Source organism: Callithrix jacchus, chromosome 15 (assembly GCF_049354715.1).
Source record: "Callithrix jacchus isolate 240 chromosome 15, calJac240_pri, whole genome shotgun sequence".
Classification (NCBI taxonomy): Eukaryota; Metazoa; Chordata; class Mammalia; order Primates; family Cebidae; genus Callithrix; species Callithrix jacchus.
The window spans coordinates 71,136,905-71,156,791 of NC_133516.1; the positions used below are offsets into that span (position 1 = coordinate 71,136,905).

At 41.7% G+C, this 19,887-nt stretch overlaps 1 protein-coding gene across 2 annotated transcripts in view; it reads right to left on the minus strand.

Annotated features, from left to right (window-relative positions):
- The window catches only part of XPC (XPC complex subunit, DNA damage recognition and repair factor), a 34,660-nt gene that overhangs the window by 12,790 nt on the left and 1,983 nt on the right, over nt 1-19,887 (minus strand). For both annotated transcript variants that reach the window (XM_035273733.3, XM_002758651.6), the window contains exons 2-7: nt 13,538-13,733; nt 10,794-10,906; nt 8,634-8,757; nt 7,557-7,641; nt 5,872-6,029; nt 5,276-5,396 (exon numbers count right to left, since the gene is read on the minus strand). In XM_035273733.3, coding sequence (XP_035129624.1) covers nt 5,276-5,396; nt 5,872-6,029; nt 7,557-7,641; nt 8,634-8,757; nt 10,794-10,906; nt 13,538-13,733 — 797 coding nt within the window. The remainder of the gene's footprint in view (nt 1-5,275; nt 5,397-5,871; nt 6,030-7,556; nt 7,642-8,633; nt 8,758-10,793; nt 10,907-13,537; nt 13,734-19,887) is intronic.

Here is a 19,887-nt window from a genome sequence, read left to right on the forward strand (position 1 = left end):
ATAATAAAATGCAATACCACTTTGGGAAGAAAAAGTAGAAAATATCATTATTACCAGATCACCTAAGTCTGTTCCCTGTTTTCCATTTTTCCCCACATTGAATCTTTAACTGAGGTTGTAGCTCTGAACACTGTTAACCTGGAAGTCTGGGAGCCCCTCAGGGGACTTGACCTACAACAGCAACAGCGATAATGTATTGGGGCAAGGCCTTGCCACATGAGTCTCCAGGTCCCAGCGTCTCTCCTCGATTACTGTCACAGCCTCGGGAAAAAGTCAGGTGTGGGGAGCCATGTTATGGTGAGATATATGATTGCTTTTGTCTTGTTTCTTTTCTTTCTTTTGTTTTTTTGAAACAGAGTATTGCCCTGCTGCCCAGGCTGGAGTGCAACGGCATGATCTTGGGTCACTGCAACCTCCACCTCCCAGGTCCAAGCGATTCTCCTGCCTCAGCCTCCTAAGTAGTTGAGACTACAGGCACACGCCACCACGCCCAGCTAATTTTTTGTAACTTTAGTAGAGACAGGGTTTCACCATGTTGGCCAGAACTCGTGACCTCATTATTCACCCACCTCAGCCTCCCAAAGTGCTGGGATTACAGGCGTAAGCCACCACACCCAGCCACTTTTGCCCTGTTTCTTCTGCAGCTAGAAACTTCCAAAGTGTCAAGGTCATGAAAGACAGGGAATGACCAAAACACTGTCACACACTGGAGGAGACTAAGGAGACATGATGACTAAATGCAAACTAGTATCATGGAATAGAGAAAGGGTATCAGTGGAGAAACTTGGAAAATCCATATAATGTCTGTAGTTTAGCTGACAGCATTGTACCGGTATTCATTTCTCAGTTTGTTACTGTACAGCATGGCAGAGAAGCACAAGTCCAGAAGTCTGGATAACTAAGTGTTTACCAATAGCTGAGTAACTTCCCTAAACCTGGATTCCTGCATCTAGAACCTTATTCCTCACAGGATTCTAAAGAGGATAAGACAATGTAGGGAAGAAGACTCTGGAAATAGTCTAGTGCTACCCAAGCATACACAGTCACTACCTTTAACAAGACATCTATCAATGTACATTAATGAGGAAAAAAATCAGAATTGTATGACCCCTGCTAATTAGATAATGTAGAGAAAATGGACAAAACTCTGGAAAAATACACATGACCAAACCTGACTAAAGAAGAAATGGAAAATCTGAACAGATCTGTAACAACAGATGGATTCAGAAATCAAAAACCTCCCAACAAAGAAACGTCTAGGACCAGATGACCTCACTGGTGAATTCTAGCAAAGAGTTCAAGGGGAATTTACCCCAATCTTTCTCAAACTCTTCCAAACATTAGAATAGGAAACATTTTTTCACTCGTTCTATGAAGCAAGCATTACCCTGACACCAAGGCCAGATAAAGATATCACAAGAAAATAAACCAATTTATGAATACAGATGCAAAAATCCTCAATAAAATACTAACAAACAAATTGAACAACGTATTAAAAGGTTTATATAACATTGACCAAGTGGGACATATCCTAGGAATGCAAGGGTGGTTCAGCATAAGAAAATCAATCAATTAAATATACTTTAATAGAATGAAGGAAAGAAAAACCAGAGGATCATTTCAATTGACACAGAAAAACACATCTGAGACAATCCAACAGGCTTTCATGATAAAAAACACATTCAGAACACTAGGAATAGAAGGGAACTGAGTCAACATGATGAAGAGCATTCATGAAAACCCAGAGCTAGTGTGATACATAATGGTGAAAGATTAAAAGCTTTCTCCACTAATTATCAGGAACAAAACAAGGATGCCTGCTGTCACCACCATTATTCAACATTGCACTTGAAGTCCTAGCCAGAGCAATTAGGCAAGAAAAAGACACAACAGGCATGCAAATTGAACAGGAAGAAATAAAATGATCTACTCACAGATGGCATCATTGTATACATAGAAAATTTCAGAGAATGCACAAGAAAGCTAGTAGAGCTAATAAATGAAATCAGCAAAGCTACAGGGTACAAGATCAACACAAAAAAATCAGTTGTGTTTCTATACATTTGCAATGAACAATCTAAAAGAGAAATTCAGAAAACAAACTACAAAATATACCTGATGAAATTAAAGACAAAAATAAAAGGAGAGGTATCCATGCTTATGGACTGGATGAGCTAATAGTATCCAGATGGCAATGCTACCCAAATTAATCTACAGAATTCAGGGCAGTCCTATCAAAATTCCAACATTTTTTTTCACAGAAATGGAAAAACAGATCACCAAATTCATATGGAATTCCAAGAGGCCCTAGATAGCCAAGCATACTGTAAATCAACAAAGTTACACTGAGGCTTCCTGATTTCAAAACTTACTACAAAGCTATAGAAATCAAAACAGCATGACTATAACAAAATGCCAGAAACTAACCAAGTGTTGGCAAAGATTTGGAATCCTTGTTCATTGTTGGTGGGAATGTAAAATGGTAGAGTAATTATATGTGGGGTTACCCCCAATCTGGGCACCGAGGAAGGAGAGCTAAGCAGATCCCCAGCACAATTAGTGCCTGAAGAATATCTTAGTTTATAGTGTTACTATTCAGTTATTTCCTTTATATAATTGTTTATACATAAACATGTATTAGTTTATAGTCAGAATAATTAGTGCCTGAAGAATATTTTACTACTCAGTTATTTCCATATATATATATATATATATATATATATAATTATATCTTAGCTCATAGTCAAGAGGAATGCCTAGAGCAGACATGGTACAGAGCATGAATTAAGGAATAAGCAGCTATATAGAAATAAAATCTTATCTTGCTTATAGTTGGAGCAATGTCTAGAGCAGACTCAGTGCAGATCATGATTTAAGGGAAAAACAACTATACCAGGACAAGAATCTGTGGTCCAGGCAGCAGTGTTCAGTATCATAAAGATACCCGCTGTATGACAGGCTCCTCCAGACAAGGAGATGCAGTATCTTGCATCCAGCCCTTGTGGAAAGCTGGCCTCAGGTGGGCAAGCCCTCGAGCATCCAAGGGCTTAAAACCCCTCTGGTATAATCACGTCTTGGTGGCTGTATAACGTGTCAAATCTCTAGCTACTGTGCTGACTCAAACAAAGCATCCTCCCACAGAAATCATTGGAAGCTGCCAGCAGGTGGCAGTAAATCCTGTCAGCTCTGCCGCTGCTGTACTAACTCAAAGCATCCTCGTACAGAAATTCTTAGAAGTTGCCTGTCTCTAGATAAGAAATGTTGCACACTGCAACCTCTTCACTGTGCACAGCCCACCTCCTTGCCTCAGTAACCTAATGGGCATGGACCCCTTGCTGCACATGGCCCATATCCTTGCCTCTGTGACCTAATGGGGGTAGACCCTTTGCTTATCGCACACATGATTATCTTGACCCTATCACTGTTCTTAAGATGACCTCACTCACTACATTGTCCCCTAACCTATACCCAATAAATACAGATGCTCCTGGCTGTTCGGGGCCTCGCCTGTCTCCGCTTGCAAGTGGCGTGGCCCGCCGAGCCCAGCTGTCTTTTTCAGTACTTCTGTGTCTTTTCTCTTTATTTCTCAGATCCTGCACCTCAGCACAGGAATAGGGGACATCCCACGACCCTGTAGGGCTTGACCCTACACTGTAGAAAACAGTTTGGTGGTTCCTTAAAAAGTTAAACATAGAATATATTACATGACCTAACAATTTCAATCCTCAGTATATACCCAAAAGAACTGAAAACAGGGTACGTAAATATATATACATACATTAACAACACTCCTACAACAGCCACAAGGTGGAAACTAATGTCCACCAATGGACAAATGCATAGAGAAAATCTATATACATGTAATGGAATATTATTCAGCCATAAATAATGAAATACTGATAGATGGCTAAAATGCAGATGAATCTTGAAAACATTATGCTAAGCAAAAGACAGAAAAGGCCACACAGTGTATGATTTCTTTTTTACTAAATATCCTGAATAGGTAAATGCACAGACACACACGGCAGATTGGTGATTGCCATGAGCAGGGATGGGGAGTAACAATGGGGTGATTAATGGGTACATATAGGGTTTTCCTTGGGAGTGACAAAAATGTTTTGGAAATAGAGGTGGTAGTTGCACAACACTGTAAGTACTAACTGTCATTGAATTTTACCCCCTCTTAAAAAGCTGTATGATCCCATTTTGCTTAAAAAAACAAAACAAATACATATGTATGCAAATACACAGGAACAAAGTCTGGGAGGACAATATTAAAATATTAATGAGTTCACAGACTGGCCAACAGGGTGAAACCCCATCTCCACTAAAAATACAAAAATCAGCCAGGCGTGGTGGGGCACACCTGTAATCCCAGCTACTTGGGAGACGGAGGCAGAAGAATCACTTGAACCTGGGATGCGGAGGTTTCAGTGAGCAGAGATTGCACCACTAAATTCCAGGCTAGGCGGCAGAGACTGACGAAAAAAAAAAAATTAATTATTTTCTCTGGGCAGCAACATTATAACATAATTATTAGCCCTGCCAAATATCTTACACTTTTTAAAGCCAACACGGAAGAAGAGAACTAAAGATGTCAACCATTTGGCCTCTACAGTTATGAAAAATCTGGTCTTATTCACCCAAGATAATCTGGGACTCCCAGACAGAACTGTATGGATTAACAGGAATCTTCTAGGGATAAAACCATATTTCCATCTCTGTTTTTGTCTTATTCAGACAGAGCCTTACCTACAGATACCTGTAAGCATTTGATAAAGCCTGCCTATCCCTGGAGCACTCTGCCACCATGATTCCTTTTCATGTACAGAAGCCTCCCCACTGCACAGCTGCCTGCCAGTGTCATCACCCAAATGTAAGGCACAAAAACACATTCTCAAGGACTTCGGCATCCAATTTGAAAAAAAATTTTCTTGGGACTTTTGAAGACAAGATTGGAATAATTAATGGAAATATTTCTAGCACATATGACCAAAAATTATGGGCTCTTTTGTAGTCCAGGACTCTAGGTGATAGGAAAGAATGTAGACCTTCCACTCAGACTTCAATCTCAAACTCGATTCTCAGGCTCACTATGAAAAAGACCTTAGGGGCATCCTGTAGCTATTCTGAGCTTCAGCAGCTATCAAGGTCATTATGAGGACTGAATAAGGTATTGTCGATAACACACCTGGAATGGCATCTGGCACATGACTGCCATCATCATTAGTTAACAGTACTGATAAAAAACAGTGCTCCAAGAAGAATCACTTACATGGACCAATTCCTCATCATCTCGAGCAGAGTAAATAGCAAATCTCCTTTCCAATGTGGTCTGCAGGTTATCTTGCTCACAGGCTGAAAGATCTGCATTAACTGTAAATGTTCCAGTGAACCTGGAGAGAAAGCAGGCATTCCCTGTGTCAGAGGTCAGGGCAAAGGGGAATTTTCATTCTTTTACAGCCAAGAAAATCGAAAGAGGGAGTGAATCATGAGACCCGCCTGCCTCTGTCCTACTTTCTCCAGCCTGTCTGGCTAACTCCTATTATCACTGCAGACCCAGCTCAGACTTTACCTCCTTGGGGAGCCTTCCCACATCTCCCAGCTGAGACAAGCGCCCCTGCTCTGTGAGCCTGCAGTCCCCAGAACACTCCTTCCAGGGCACTCCTCATGTCACCCTGCTATCTCCTCACCAGTCTAGGAGCTCTACCAGGGCAGGATCATGCCTAGCATTTCTCTATCTTCAATGCCATGCCCACCCCCTGATACACAGTTACCACTTCAGGCTTGTGGAAGTGACCTGAACCCAGCCTCTGAGAGAAACACAAATCCTACACTCGCCAGCTCTGCAGGACAGGCAGAGGGCCTTACCACTTCACCAGGTTTGAGAGGTAGTAGGTGTCCACATCTCGAGGCAACACTCTGGTAAAGCGGGATGGGACGATGGAGAGGCCAATAGCATGCAAATCTGGCTGGCTGCAGATGTTATTTCGATAGAAGCCATTTGCTAGCAGGCAGAGAAGATGAACCTGTGAAGAGGAGAGGAGGAAGGGGTAGCATGGAAGGAAGGCCAGAGACCAGGAGAATTTTTGCTGCCAAAGTCAAGACATCCTCTGAGCAAGAAATATGTATTGCCATTTCTAAGTATAAGAAAGTGAAAATACTAATATTGGCCACTTCCCAAGCCTGTCTTTCACCCTCTCTTCTTCTCTACGTATACTCACTCCTTCAAAGGAATCATCAAAACTCAATGTTTCAAAATACAAACTGCTTTGTTTTCCAAGAGGTCTTGTCTTTTAGAGATACATACTGAAATATTTCTGGATGGAAAGCTGCCATGTCTGGGGTTTGCTCCCCGAGATCAGAAGGCAAGGCAAATAGGGCGGAGCTGGGAGACTGCTGGGACCTGTGGAAGCCAGGGGCAGGATACTGCTCACTGGGCTGCTCTCGCCACCTCTGTGTGTTTGAGCCCCATCTTCTCTGTCACAGGCTCCACATCTCCGCCCCTCCTCTGATCCCAAACTCCACGCTTCATCCACCTACTGAAATGATTATGTGGCCTGTTACCCTCCTTCCTCACACAGCTTTGCATCATTTTCCCTTCAATATTGGCTTCCTCCTCCCCCAGTGACAGTCTCCCGATTTTCATCAATAGTGCTGCCTCTCTCCCCTCACCGGGCTTCAAACCTGGGAGTCATCTTCCCTTTCTTTCATCTCCAGCACCCACCAAGAGGTGAAAGGCACACATAGCTATCCCATTTCGTGCCCTAGGCCTGACGGGGTTGGGGGGGCAGCCCCTCTCTAACCTTATTACCGTCCTCGTACCTCTAGATTTCTGCAGCAGCTGCACACAAAGCATTGCCCCCATCCCATTACTAATCGTCTCTGGCAGCCCACCATCCATCAGAGGGAAATTGAACTCCCCATCACCTACACACTCCACACACATGCAGGTAAGCTAGGCGTCTCACCGTCCCTCCACAACTTCGATAGTCTTCAACTCTTTCTTCTTGACTCGGCTCTAATCCTTTCTCCTACATAAAGCCTTCCATAGCTCCACAGAGCCATACCGATCTCTCCCACTGTTCCAGGCAGTCTTGAGTTTCTCTGTTTGGAAATCCATCTAGAGATCATACTCCTTAACTGCAGGAAATAAGCTTTATCCGAGTCTCTATCCCCACCATGCCAAGCTCCTTGCTAGGTGTGTAGGTATTCAATAACTATCAGCTAAAGTCAAAAGCCAGTGCCTGCAGCTGGGATTAGAACTAATGATATTAAATGGATGAAAGGAGAGATGGAAGGCAAGTACCTGTTATTTAGCCTCCGCTGCATGCCAGGCATTGTGCTGCAAGTTACTTTACCTATAATACACAACCACCGACCAAGGCAGACTCTATTACTATCCCCACTTCCCAGATGAGGACACAAAGGCTCAGAGAGAGTAAGAAACTTGCCAAGGCCACAGCAAAGCCAGAAATAAAGCCTCAGTGAACACAAGCTCTTTCTACCCATGAGAAACACTGTCCCTTCCCCACCACTCCTAGCCCTTACCTTACCTTATGTGTGTCCTCGTGGACCTCTTTATTGAAACGTTTCATCGCCCTCCGAAGATAAGTCTCAAACTCCATTTTTATCTTTTCGCTGCAACACATAGTGAAACATCTGGGAATGAAGTGGGAAATTCAAACCAGACCCCACTCCCCCAGGCAATTCCTTCTCCTCAGATGACACTGAATCACTCCCTGTTTCTCTACACAAGGCTGTGCTACTGAAGACCATCTGCAAGCCAGCTATTTCCTGCAGGCTCTTCTGCTCCCTGTCACCCACAAACCTTAGCCTGGGACATTCTCTACCCAGACGACCCTCCTCTCAACCAGCAGCAGATCACACCTCACCCACATGCCTCAAAGCTCACTTCTTCAAGAATTCTTCTCTGGCTGTCCAACTCTTCCAACTACTGACTCCCTCCTTAGCAACCACTACCTTTATCAAGGTTAAATTAACATACAGTCATTTACATGACACTGCTCTAGTGTAAAACCTCTTTCATGAATCTTCACGACAACTTGACACTTCTTGATTTATATTACCTCCCTCTTCTGTGCATCATAATGTGCTCATCACCAAGTGGAATTCATTAATCCATTAACTACCAGGTGTTGTGCTCCATATTCTCAAGCCGTCAGAAGCTGCAGAGCTTGGGATGCTGGGAGGGATAGGGGCTCCCTACCATGGCGGGCACTGCCTCAAGTCCTGCAGCATGGCAAGGTGGGGAAAGCGTGAATGCCGAGTCAATGAGAAGGATTAGGTCTCAGCTCTTCCATTACTGGCTGAGTGACTCTTGAAACATTACTTTATGTGACTGAGCCTCTGGCCCCTCATTCATAACACTGGTCTAAGGATTAGATAATGAATGACCTGCTCAATCCTTGGCACACAGGAGTTTCCTCTCCTCATCCCCTGCCCATTACCTAAAGGTCTCATTACCTAAAGGTAAATCAGGTTCCCGCCCAAGGTTCTTGACCACTTTGATAGTAAGTCCTGGTCCCCTCCAAGTTTCTCAAAGTCCCCCTAAGCAGCAGCTGTTGCCTGCTACACATGACAGGAGCCAAGAAGCAAGGGCCTAAGCTTACCTTCTTTCTCTTGTCTTCGCCTGCTCTGGTGTTTCGATCTCTATCTCCACTGGCTTCACAGGCAGAAGAGATGGAGAGAAGGCTGTGCTTTCCTTCCCGTCACCCAGCATAGGCTCACTAAGTTCTATGAACAAGCATTTAAAAAAATCAGTAATAGTAATAACAACAATAATAGCTACTGTACTGAAGAAAGTAAAGGTTCTGCTAGGAAAGAGGAAATGAGGCATGGATGTGAGAGAGACAGCCCATGGAGACCCCTAGGCATGCCCTGCTCTGAGTCCTCCCACGTGCCAGGCACTGTGCTGAGTGTTCTATATCCATGTGTCTCATTTAACCCACACAACACAGGAAGTCTTTAGGTGAGGCCCTAAAGCACAGAGATACTAGGTTGAACCAGACACAGATCGCTCTATCAAAAAACTGACACTCATGCATGTATGTTTATACTTAAAACTCTTTAAAAAAAAAAAAACAAATGAGAATCATCTCTTTTTCTCTGTATTACTATAGTAACACTTAGCACAATTTGCTTTGCATAGTGTCATGACTTAGGTGTTCATCTTTCATTCTCAATCATAAACTTGCAAGTGACAAGAAGTGTATCTTTTTCCTCTCTTCACCCCCTACATTGCTTGTATACAGTAGCTGAAAAGGACTGAACTTGTTGAACTAGATCTAATTGAAAACTTCATTAGTGAAAGTTTCCTAAAAGAGGCTCTGGGCCTAGAAGCCATGACACCTTACCTTTAAAGAACACAACTAATGCCAGATCTTGGTCTCTATATATAAATCCTTATTAAAATAAACCACAGCTTCTTGGAAGAAAAAAAGGCTAGTTTTAAGTCTAGAGCCAAGAAAAATGTAAGCTGAACAAAAATGTTCTCAAAGACTAATGAGGCCATGTCAAAAGGACATGATGGTATAGCTTAAAGGTAGCATGACTAGTAGAGGAACAACATGACTTTAGAGGTGACTTAATCAATGTGGCATAAAGTTTAAAGCATCACCTATGAAGGAGTCTTAGAAAAAAAAAACTTTAATCAAAACGAAATCATGCCTTTGGACTTAGTTTACAAGAAATACAGAGGATATTGAGACAATTTTAACAACACCATGAGATGTGTGACTGTTTATCAGACAAAACCAGAACATGAGACAGTCTAAAAAACAAGAAGACTAGGACTGTTCAAAAAAGGCAATGCTATGAAAAGCAAAACAAGGTGGTAGGTGGGAGCTACAGCTCTACATGAAGAGACAAAAGAGACATAAGCACCAAATACAAGGCTTGGTTGGATCTTGCTGTGGCAAAAGAAACAGTTATAAAGAATGTTTTTATAACAACTGGGGACTTGTTTTTCAATTTCTTAGGTGTGATGAGGTCATTCTGTCATGCAAGAGAATATGTGATTATTAGGAAATGCATGCTGAAGTATTCAGCAGTGGAATATCAGGATATCTACAACTTATTTTCAAATGGTTCCACAGTGAATATTTATAGAGAGAAACATACAATCAATGTGACAAAATGTTAATGAACCTAGGTGAAGAGTACATGTATTACATTTTTCACTTGTTTGATAAATTTGAACATTTCAACATAAAAAGGTGAGGAAAAGTCAGACCAGACAGAAGGCATCAGGAGTGGTAACACTAGCTGATATTTACTGTGAGTATATGATACGACAGGCTCCATTCCATTCGCAAATGTTCTTTTCCCCACAATAATCCTACAGACTAGATTGTGAATGGCTCACACTCGACATTCAGTGTTTACAGAAAGGTACCAATGAGAAAACTCAGTTTAGAGAGGTGAAGTTACTTGCTCGGGATTAAATTACTCACTCACACTGCTTCCTAAGGGGCAAAGTTGAGTGCTGAATCCAGGTCTAACTACTTTCAAAGCCTGTGCTCCTTCTCTTAAATAGTGCTGCCTCTCCATTTATACCTACTGCATTGACAGTCACCAGAGGAAGAGCCTTTTTTGGTAACTTCGTCATGAGTTTTTCCATACATCAAATCAAGTCCCTAGTCCAACCTTACCTGTGGTCTAGGTTCCTCAAAAGACAACGGGATTGCAATTTGTGATTTGACTCCAACCAGAATCAAACAAACAACACAAACAGAACCAAACAGTTCTGAAAACAAAGAAAGATGTCTTACCTTCCACCTCTTCCCAGTCATCTTCACTTTCTTCCTCTTCCTCATTGCTGTCTTCATTCACGGTAGCCCCTCTCTTTGGATGATGTGCCTTTTTGAGGTCACTTGGAAAGTCCCTGTGTAAAGACCACAGGAAGGAAGATGAAGAAGGCTCAGACATCCTAGTGTTCCATTCAAGCTAAATGGAATTTTTTTAAGGTCCTCCTATTTATTGAGAATCTGTTGCAATTATTTAAAGATGATTAGTAAGCTCTGACCATCACGTTCTCTAACAACTTATGTCTCAAAATCTCATCAAGATGTGCTCTGGGGCCGGGCACGGTGGCTCACACCTGTAATCCCAGCACTTTGGGAGGCCGAGGCGGGTGGATCACGAGGTCAAGAGATCGAGACCATCCTGGTCAACATGGTGAAACCCCACCTCTACTAAAAATACAAAAATTTAGCTGGGCATGGTGGCGCGTACCAGTAATCCCAGCTACTCAGGAGGCTGAGGCAGGAGAATTGCCTGAACCCAGGAGGCGGAGGTTGCAGTGAGCTGAGATCGCGCCATTGCACTCCAGACTGGGTAACAAGAACGAAACTCCGTCTCAAAAAAAAAAAAAAAAAAAAAAAAAAAAAGAGATGTGCTCTGATCATCTGTCTAATTAATACCAGATGTGCTGTCAAAAACCCTACAATGGAGATCTGTGTGAAAGAAAACATAGCTAAGCCTGGACATAACAAGGAAAAGCTAGAAGACACCAAAATAATAACATGAGTTCCAGAACTGTGATATCTATGTGATATATGTGCAGCTGGAGGCTAGAAAGAAGAGAATAAAATTTACGTTTACTTATAAATTATAAGCCAGCTCAGATTTCTTTTCCATCTTTAAGAAATATAATGTAAGGAAACTACGGTTTGTAGCGGGGATGTGACTACATATAGGTAAGTCATAAATAACAAGAGACACAGACAGCAAGCTAGCTAAGTAGATAACAACATAGATAAGTAGCTGCTAAACAATGGCTCAAGACTAAGTACTTGCTAACATGTAATAGACTTCTGCATATTCATACATAAAATGTGTCCAGAGTCAGCTACTTTTAACTTGTGTAAACTTTGGCAACTGGTACCAAGTGAGAATATTATCTAGGATTTTGGCATAATAAAATAATCAGTCTTGAGCTATAATAATCCACTCTTTTTTAGGGTACGACTTTCTCTCAACACCACAGTAATAAAAATTTCCCTCAGAATGAACACAGCAGAAATGACCACAGTCAATGCTCAGGGGAGAGGGAAATTGGGAGACCCAGAGCTTTCCTTGGCAGTATTGTGGCCTATCTCCATGTATATGTCTCTGGAGATAGAACTCAAGTAGTGAGGGGAGGCAACTGGAAAGCAGTAAGCACAGAGGCATTCTTCAGAAAAGTCTAGGGAAGGCCGGTACAGTGGCTCATGCCTGTAATCTCAGCACTTTGGGAGGCTGAAATGGGTAGATCACCCGAGGTCAGGAGTTTGACACCAACCTATGGTGGAACTCTATCTCTATTAAAAATATAAAAATTAGCTGGAATGGTGTCGGGCGCCTGTAGTCCCGGCTACTCAGGAGACTAAGGCAGGAGAATCACTTGAACCTGGGAGAGGCGGAGGTTGCAATTAACCAAGACTGTGTCACTACACTCCAGCCACAGTGACAGAGCGAGACTCTGTCTCAAAAAAGTAAAGAAAAGAAATGTCCAGGGGAAAAGAGAAGTGATGAACCATGTTGGAAAATCAGCATGCTGTCGCCTGTCCCTTCCTGTGCCCTCTACTGGACTACTCTCCCGTGCCAGGACTAGAGACTGCTGGAAAAGCCGATACTAAGTAGATAACAACATAGGTAAACAGCTGGCTAAACAGTGAGTGAGGATTTGTTTATGAAGCAAAGAAACAACTACCCCTCTGTTCTTCCTCTTCTCCCCACCCCTCAACTTTCTTAGGAGGCAGATACTCAAGTGTTCCCTGGGCTCATATTCATTGTTCACAATCCATTAACATAAATGTTCATTCATTGCAAAAATATTTGTTCAGCTTCTGCCAAATAAAAGGCCCTATAATCGATGCTACAGGGCCTTTTGAACCCCACATGGTTCCAGCCCTCTGAGAGGTGACAGGGTAGTAAGCCTGGGTATGTGGTATAACAATAATTGGCAGACATATTACACTCCCCAGAAGTGCCACAGGAAATCAGAGGAGAGAAGAGGGAAGAATCAGTGAAGCCTCTAGAGTAGGTGGTTTCAGATCTGCATCTTCAATATGGAAGGCAGCAAGTACTCCAGGTAGAGGGAATACCATGAGCACAATGCAGGTGTAGAAAGTACGAGAATGTGTTCAGTTAACGACGAGAAGCCCAGGTGGGCTGGAGAAGAGTGTGCTTGAGGACAGTTGTATGGGATAAAGCTGGAATGGCAGGTAAATATTTCGTATGTATCTAATATTTTTGTGTAGTAGAAAGAGCACTGGACCAGAGTCGGAAGACCTGGGTTCTGCTGCTTTTGCCACTGTCTGGCTGTGGAAGCATGAATAAATCACTTCTGCATGCTGTCACTGTTCTTATCTGAAAAGTTTCCAGCTCTTACTGGTCTGAGTTGTACCTAAAAGAGTTTAAAGATCCAATCTTCCATGTACCCCAGTGAAAAGTAAGAATACAGGTTTTCATTATTCACAACTCTCCGATGGGAACAATCAGGACCCAAGACAAAGCTTTGTAGGCATCTCACCTAACATCATCCCCATCGCCGAGGGCTTCATCCTTTATAACCTTGAGGTTTTCAGATTTAACAGTCACCTTGGCCACTTTCTTTTTTGCTGGACCATCTGCTGAAACCCCAGGATCACTGCAGCCTCTCTTCCTCTTTCCCTTCTCCCTTTCGGAGAGAAGGCTCTTCTTTGGGGGTTTCTCATCTTCAAAGGCATCTAGGTGATCAAACAGAACAAGAGGTGAGGGGTGGAAGGAAAGGTGGAGGCAGTGCAGCTTATGGGCAGCGGCATCAAAAGGCTCTATGACCTGTTTCCAAACTCCATCTCCATCACCTGTTTGTCATCATGTCTGGTCAGCAACTAGCTCTCAGCCTCTTCCCACCTGCGGCTAGTCTATTCTCCTTTATTAGCACTTTTCTCCTACAACTACAGAAAACACCATAGGACTCAAATAAAACCTAACTTCCAGCTCTGAAATGTCAGCTAACCTCCAGCCAGGAAAATACAAAATCCATTCATTAGCACCCTATTTATTTATTATCTGCCAAGACTAATTATTTGTCTTAGGGATAATGTACTCCTCTTAAAAAAAATGTTAAGTTCATAAACATCCGAGTTCCACCACAAAACCATTACTTTTAATCACATCTCTGCCATCCTTCAAACTGCTCGTAACATACTGCTCTGAAACCTTTCCAATCCAACCCAAATGGCACTCATATACCAACCACCTTAGCAAGTTACAGTTGGAAAAAAACAGCAATAATTCAAAAGTATTTTCTTAAAATAATTTTTTGTTAAAAGGAAATTAAAAATGCATAAGTTGCTGGTTTTAGTCAAATTGGGTATCGAAAAGTATGGTTTGTTTACATATATCAATAGATTAGTTTTAATATGTAGCAATATGGCAGGGAAGGACAGTTTTCTATTTTGCAAATATATTCACACAAATCATCTTGAATCTGAAATAAATCTTTTGTCTTTGCATGACTCTGCTTCAATTAATTTTACAAAACAAAAATACCTTTTATTGAGTCCCCCAAAAGGGACTGCAGTATTAACCTAAAATATCAAATTATTTAATAATACAGTCTTTTGTTTGTCTTGCTAATTCTCTGGACAGGTATTTATATTCCACAAGATTATACTTTTGCATGAGGGAAAAAAAAAGACTCCCTTCTGATCTAAATGAAGCCATGATTAAATCTTAATAAAGTTCATATAATAGCATTTGTTTTAATGCTAGACAAATCAATAAGTCCATTGTTTCTTTAAATGTTTTATAAAAAAGGAATTTATGCATTCCCATTTTTAAACATGTTAATGGAAACCAAAAAATAAGGAAAATTTTTGAAGTACAAAATATTTCAAAATTAGTTTTTTCAAATCTGAGCACAGACTGCCTATTCCAAGGCCAGAGGCTGCAAAAAGCTTAAGATTTGACAGTTTGAGAAGGGTGCCCCTAAAATCAAGATTTCTGGATCTTACAATGGTCTTTGGCCCTCTAGTAATAGGCAAAGATGCTAAATACTTCAATTTCTACTAATCTAAAAAAATGCAGGTAGGAGAATACTTCAGAGGCATCACCAAACCCTTCTGGGTGGTTCAAAGGCACAGGTTTTATTTTGGTGTTTGAAGAGAAAGGTAGATAAGTTAAAAGGGAAAGGGGGAAAAAGCAAACAAAAAACTCTGAATCAAAAGGATGTTCATAGTATTCAAAAGCATCTAGCAATAATCTCAATGTCCAACCATGAGACAACTGTTAAGTAACTTATGGCGGAGCCACACAACAAAATATAATTAAGTCATCCTTTAAGGTAAAGGAAAATGATGTATGATCTCATGTTAATCATGCAAAGTTGACTTTACAATATGCTTTCTGCCATGTAAAAAATACAGACTAGAAGGAAACAGACCATTATTTAATGGTGGCTATTTCTGGACAGCAGAAATATGGGTGACTTTCTATTCTTTGCTATTTTTTAGTCCCTAAGCATCTAGAGACTCTTTTCTAGGACTCTCCAAAATCTTGAGTTATCTAATATGCCTAAGCAGTCTCCGTGAGCTCAGCGTTCTCTCAGTAGGGCAGGTATTACCACTGTGGTCTGCTTGCCCATCTACTGGGATTTAATAAGAACACCTGAGTAAACCTTCCAGCAGCAACTCATAGCTCTCAGAATAAAATTCCAGCTCCTTAGCTTGCTATCCAAGCTCAGGCCTTTGCCCACCTCTCCTACCCAACCCCTCACTCACTGTGTCCAGCCAACTAGTCAAGTTCATTCCCTCCTAAGAGTCTAAACACACAGTCTTCTCTGCCTAGAACTCTTCCCCAGAAATTCCTATAAATGACTCAAAATTACACTCAGTAACTGCCATAAAATGCCACCTCCTTACAGAGGCCTTCCCTGACAGACTCCCATTTAACTGCCTCTTTCCCAGCCCCATATGAGTTTGAGAGTTTTTCTTTCCATCTATAGATGCATTTTCTGCTATGTATCCAAATAAGTTTTATCACAGCAGCCTTAGCACAGGGTGATAGCTCTTATCATCATGTGAATCTGGTTTTTTTTAACTTGTTATTATCTTCTCTACCTACCCCTCCCCACAGGTTATAATCATGAGAGCAGGTGACTCACATGTCTTGTTCACTACTATTCCAGTACCTGGAACAGTGCGTGAAAATAGTAGGCACTCAGTAAACAGCTGTTAAAGGAATTAATGGTTATCACTGAATGCATTAACACAGAGAAGAAATGCAAAGAAACCAGAGGTGCTTTAGTCACACAAAGGAAATCACGTGGAAGCCTGTTTTCTTTTTTCCTATTTGTCAAAAGCAGCCAAGTATCATCTTCATTTGCATGCACAGGGGTGCTTTTAAAACCTACAGTGTTAGAAACTACACTGATAGTCACAAAATTAGTGTCACCTGCAGCCCAAACCACACTTGCTAAGTCTATGCTTCCCCACTGAACCACAGCAAAGGTTGTAACTCTGGAGATCCCAGAAGTTGCCTTGGGAACTGACTGCTAGCTCCTCTGGCTAGCAGAGTAAGCTTGGGTGCACCCTTACCTCTGTTTAGGGCGAATGACACACGAGCTAGCCCAACTAATTACCTAACATGGGACAGCACATACAGCTCTGCAAGACAATTATTACAGTTCACAGACGAAGTTCAGAAGGGCTAAAATATTTATCCAAAATAATTCACCCAAATGCATATAACTAAGTATTGAAGTTCTACCAAGCTGGAACCCAGGTGAAGTGCTGAGCTGGGAAGAATGCAGATAGCATTTCCATCAGATTAAAACCTTTATATTTTAGTTTTAGGTTTTAATTTTAATTTAAAGGTTTTAATATATATCCAAAATACATTCTGACTAGAATACCAACCTCTTTTTGTGACCCCTTGCTAAAATAGCAACCATCCCTTACATCACAGATCAAACAACTTGAGGGAGCGTTCCCTAGTCACTGCAGTCAAACTTGATTATTCCTTTGGAAGCTACAAAGCCTTGTACCTTCTTCCACAATATTCAACACATTCTGCCTTGAATATTTTACACGCAAATGTCATGTCAACACTACTCTAGGATCCTCCAAGATGTTTATCGCCCATGTCACCTCATTCATGTACAGCACATAGTACTCAAGATGTTATTTTTTTTTTGGGGGGGGGCGGGGAGGAAGGCAGGAAGGGAGGAAGCGGGGAGGGAGGGAGGGAAGGGAAGGAAGGAAATCAAGCAATGAGAGAGACATTGCCAACCTGGATCTAGAGGTTTACAAGTTGATTTCTTTTTTTTTTTTTGAGAGAAGGAAAGAAAAAAAAAAATAAGGAGAGGAAGAAAGAGGAAGAGAAAGAGGGAGAGTAAATGGAAATATTGCTTTATTTTGAAAAAAATTGGGCATTATTAATGGCCAATCAATGTTTCATTTAAACTTATGGGTAGGTGTGATGTGGTATTGACAAGAATGTATATTTTGTGTATTTGAAGTGGAGAGCTCTATAAATATTTATTAAGTTTACTTGTTCCGGATCTGAGTTCGAGTCCTTGATATCCTTATTAATTTTCTGTCTCATTGAGTCTAAGTCTCTATGTATCTGGGTGTTAGGATCGTTAGCTCTTGTTGTTGCATTGATCCTTTTACCACTGTATCTTTGTTGCTTTAAAATCTATTTTATCCGATACGAGATTTGCAACTCCTGCTTTTTATTTATTTATTATTTATTTTTGCTCTCTATTTGGTTGGTAAATCTTTTTCCATCCCTTTGTTTTGAGTCTTTGTGTATCCTTGCATGTGAAACAGGTCTGGATGTAACATGCCATTGGGTTTTGGCTGTGTCTTTTGATTGGGGGATTTAGTCAATTTAAATTTAGGGTTACTGCCATTTGATGTTGACTGGCTGTTTTATCCATTCGTTGGTGTAAATTCTTCTTTATATGGGTGCTCTTTACTTTTTGGTGTATTTTTAGAAAGGCTAATACTGGTTGTTTCTTTCTGTGTGTAATGCTTCTTTCAGAAGCTCTTGTAAAGCAGGCCTGGTGGTAATAAAATCTCTGAGTTCTTGCTTGTTCATAAAAGATTTTATTTTTCCTTCAGTTGTGAAGCTTAGTTTGGCTGGATATGAAATTCTGGGCTGAAAGTTCTGTTCTTTGAGGATGTTGAATATTGGCCCCCACTCTCTTCTGGCTTGTAGAGTTTCTGCTGAGAGATCTGCTGTAAGTCTGATGGGCTTGCCTTTGTGGGTAACATGACCTTTCTCTCTGGCTGCCCTTAGTATTTTCTCCTTCGTTTCAACCCTGGTGAATCTAACGATTATGTGCCTTGGGGTTGCTCTTCTTGAGGAATATCTTTGTGGTGTTCTCTGTATTACCTGGGGTTGAATGTTGACCTGCTTTGCTAGTTTAGGAAAATTTTCCTGAATAATATCCTGAAGGGTATTTTCCAGCTTGGATTCATTCTCTCCGTCGCATTCAGGTACACCTATCAAACGTAGATTTGGTCTTTTCACATAGTCCCACATTTCTTGAAGACTTTGCTCATTCCTTTTTATCCTTTTTTCTCTAATCTTTTCTTCACGTTTTATTTCATTGAGTTGGACTTTGACCTCTGATATCCTTTCTTCTGTTTGAACAATTCGAGTGTTTAAACCTGTGCATACTTCTCGGAGTTCCTGTATTGTATTCTTCAGTTCCATTAATTCACTCATACTCCTCTCTAAGTTGTCTATTCTCAATAGGATTTCATGAAACCTTTTTTCAAAGTTCCTAGTTTCTTTACATTGGGCTACAACGTGTTCTTTTAACTCACCGAAGTTTGTTATTATCCATTCCTTGAAGAGTGATTGTCATCAGGATGCGCTCGTTCTCCATCAAGCCTTGTTCCATTGTTGATGTGGAACTGTGATCATCTTTAGAGGAAGAGGCATTCTGATTTTGAGTGTTCTCAGCCTTTTTACGCTGGTTTCTTCCCGTCATTGTAAATTTATCCTCCTGCTGTCTTTGAATTTACCAACTTTCAGATTAGGTCTCTTGAGTGGGCGTACAGGTTGTTAGTTCCCAGGGCCAGAGCCGCAGCATTAAAACTGATGGTGCTTTTCTGCCCAGGATTCTCCTGTCTGGCTTCCTTCTTGTGTCCGTAGTAGGCGACTCTGCCTTCCCGGGGCTCCAAACCTCGGTCAGAAGGGAAACCGGTCCCGTTTACTCTGAGCCAAGCGCTGCCGCACCAAGGTGCCGTCACAGCCGCTGAGCCAGGCTCTGGTGTTGTGCTGGGGGCCCTTGTGGGTCCTCCGAACCTGTTTACTCTGCTCCGAGAGCTGCCGCGCCGAGGTGCCCGTGGAACCGCTGCACTGGCCACAAGAGTCGTGCTGGCCACCCGTGTGTTTCCTCCACTGGGGGATCTTCTGCTCCGTGAGCAACCAGAATTTGTCTGAAAGTGTGGCGTCCTCTAGTTCTCCGCTCCTTCCCTGAGAGCTGCAATCCCGGGATGTTAGCGATCAGCCATCTTGGATCATTCTCCTCAAGATGTTAATGAATAAATAAAATGGAACTAATATTACATATGAGGTACATCACCTCCTAAGTTTAGGAATTATTACCATCTGACTATTTCCTAATGGACAATGAACTTATAATTGGTACAGAAATGCAGAATCTAGTGTTATAGGAGCCTTTGCTGGTTACCTAGTCATATCTTCTACCCAGTTATTTCAGGAGACCCAGAAATTCCTTCAACAGCACACATTCTGCAATTATTTAAAATACTTATTGGCTGGGCACAGCGGCTCATGCCTGTAATTCCAGCATTTTGGGAGGCCGAGGCAGATGGACCACCTGAGGTCAGGAGCTCGAGACCGGCCTGGCCAACATGG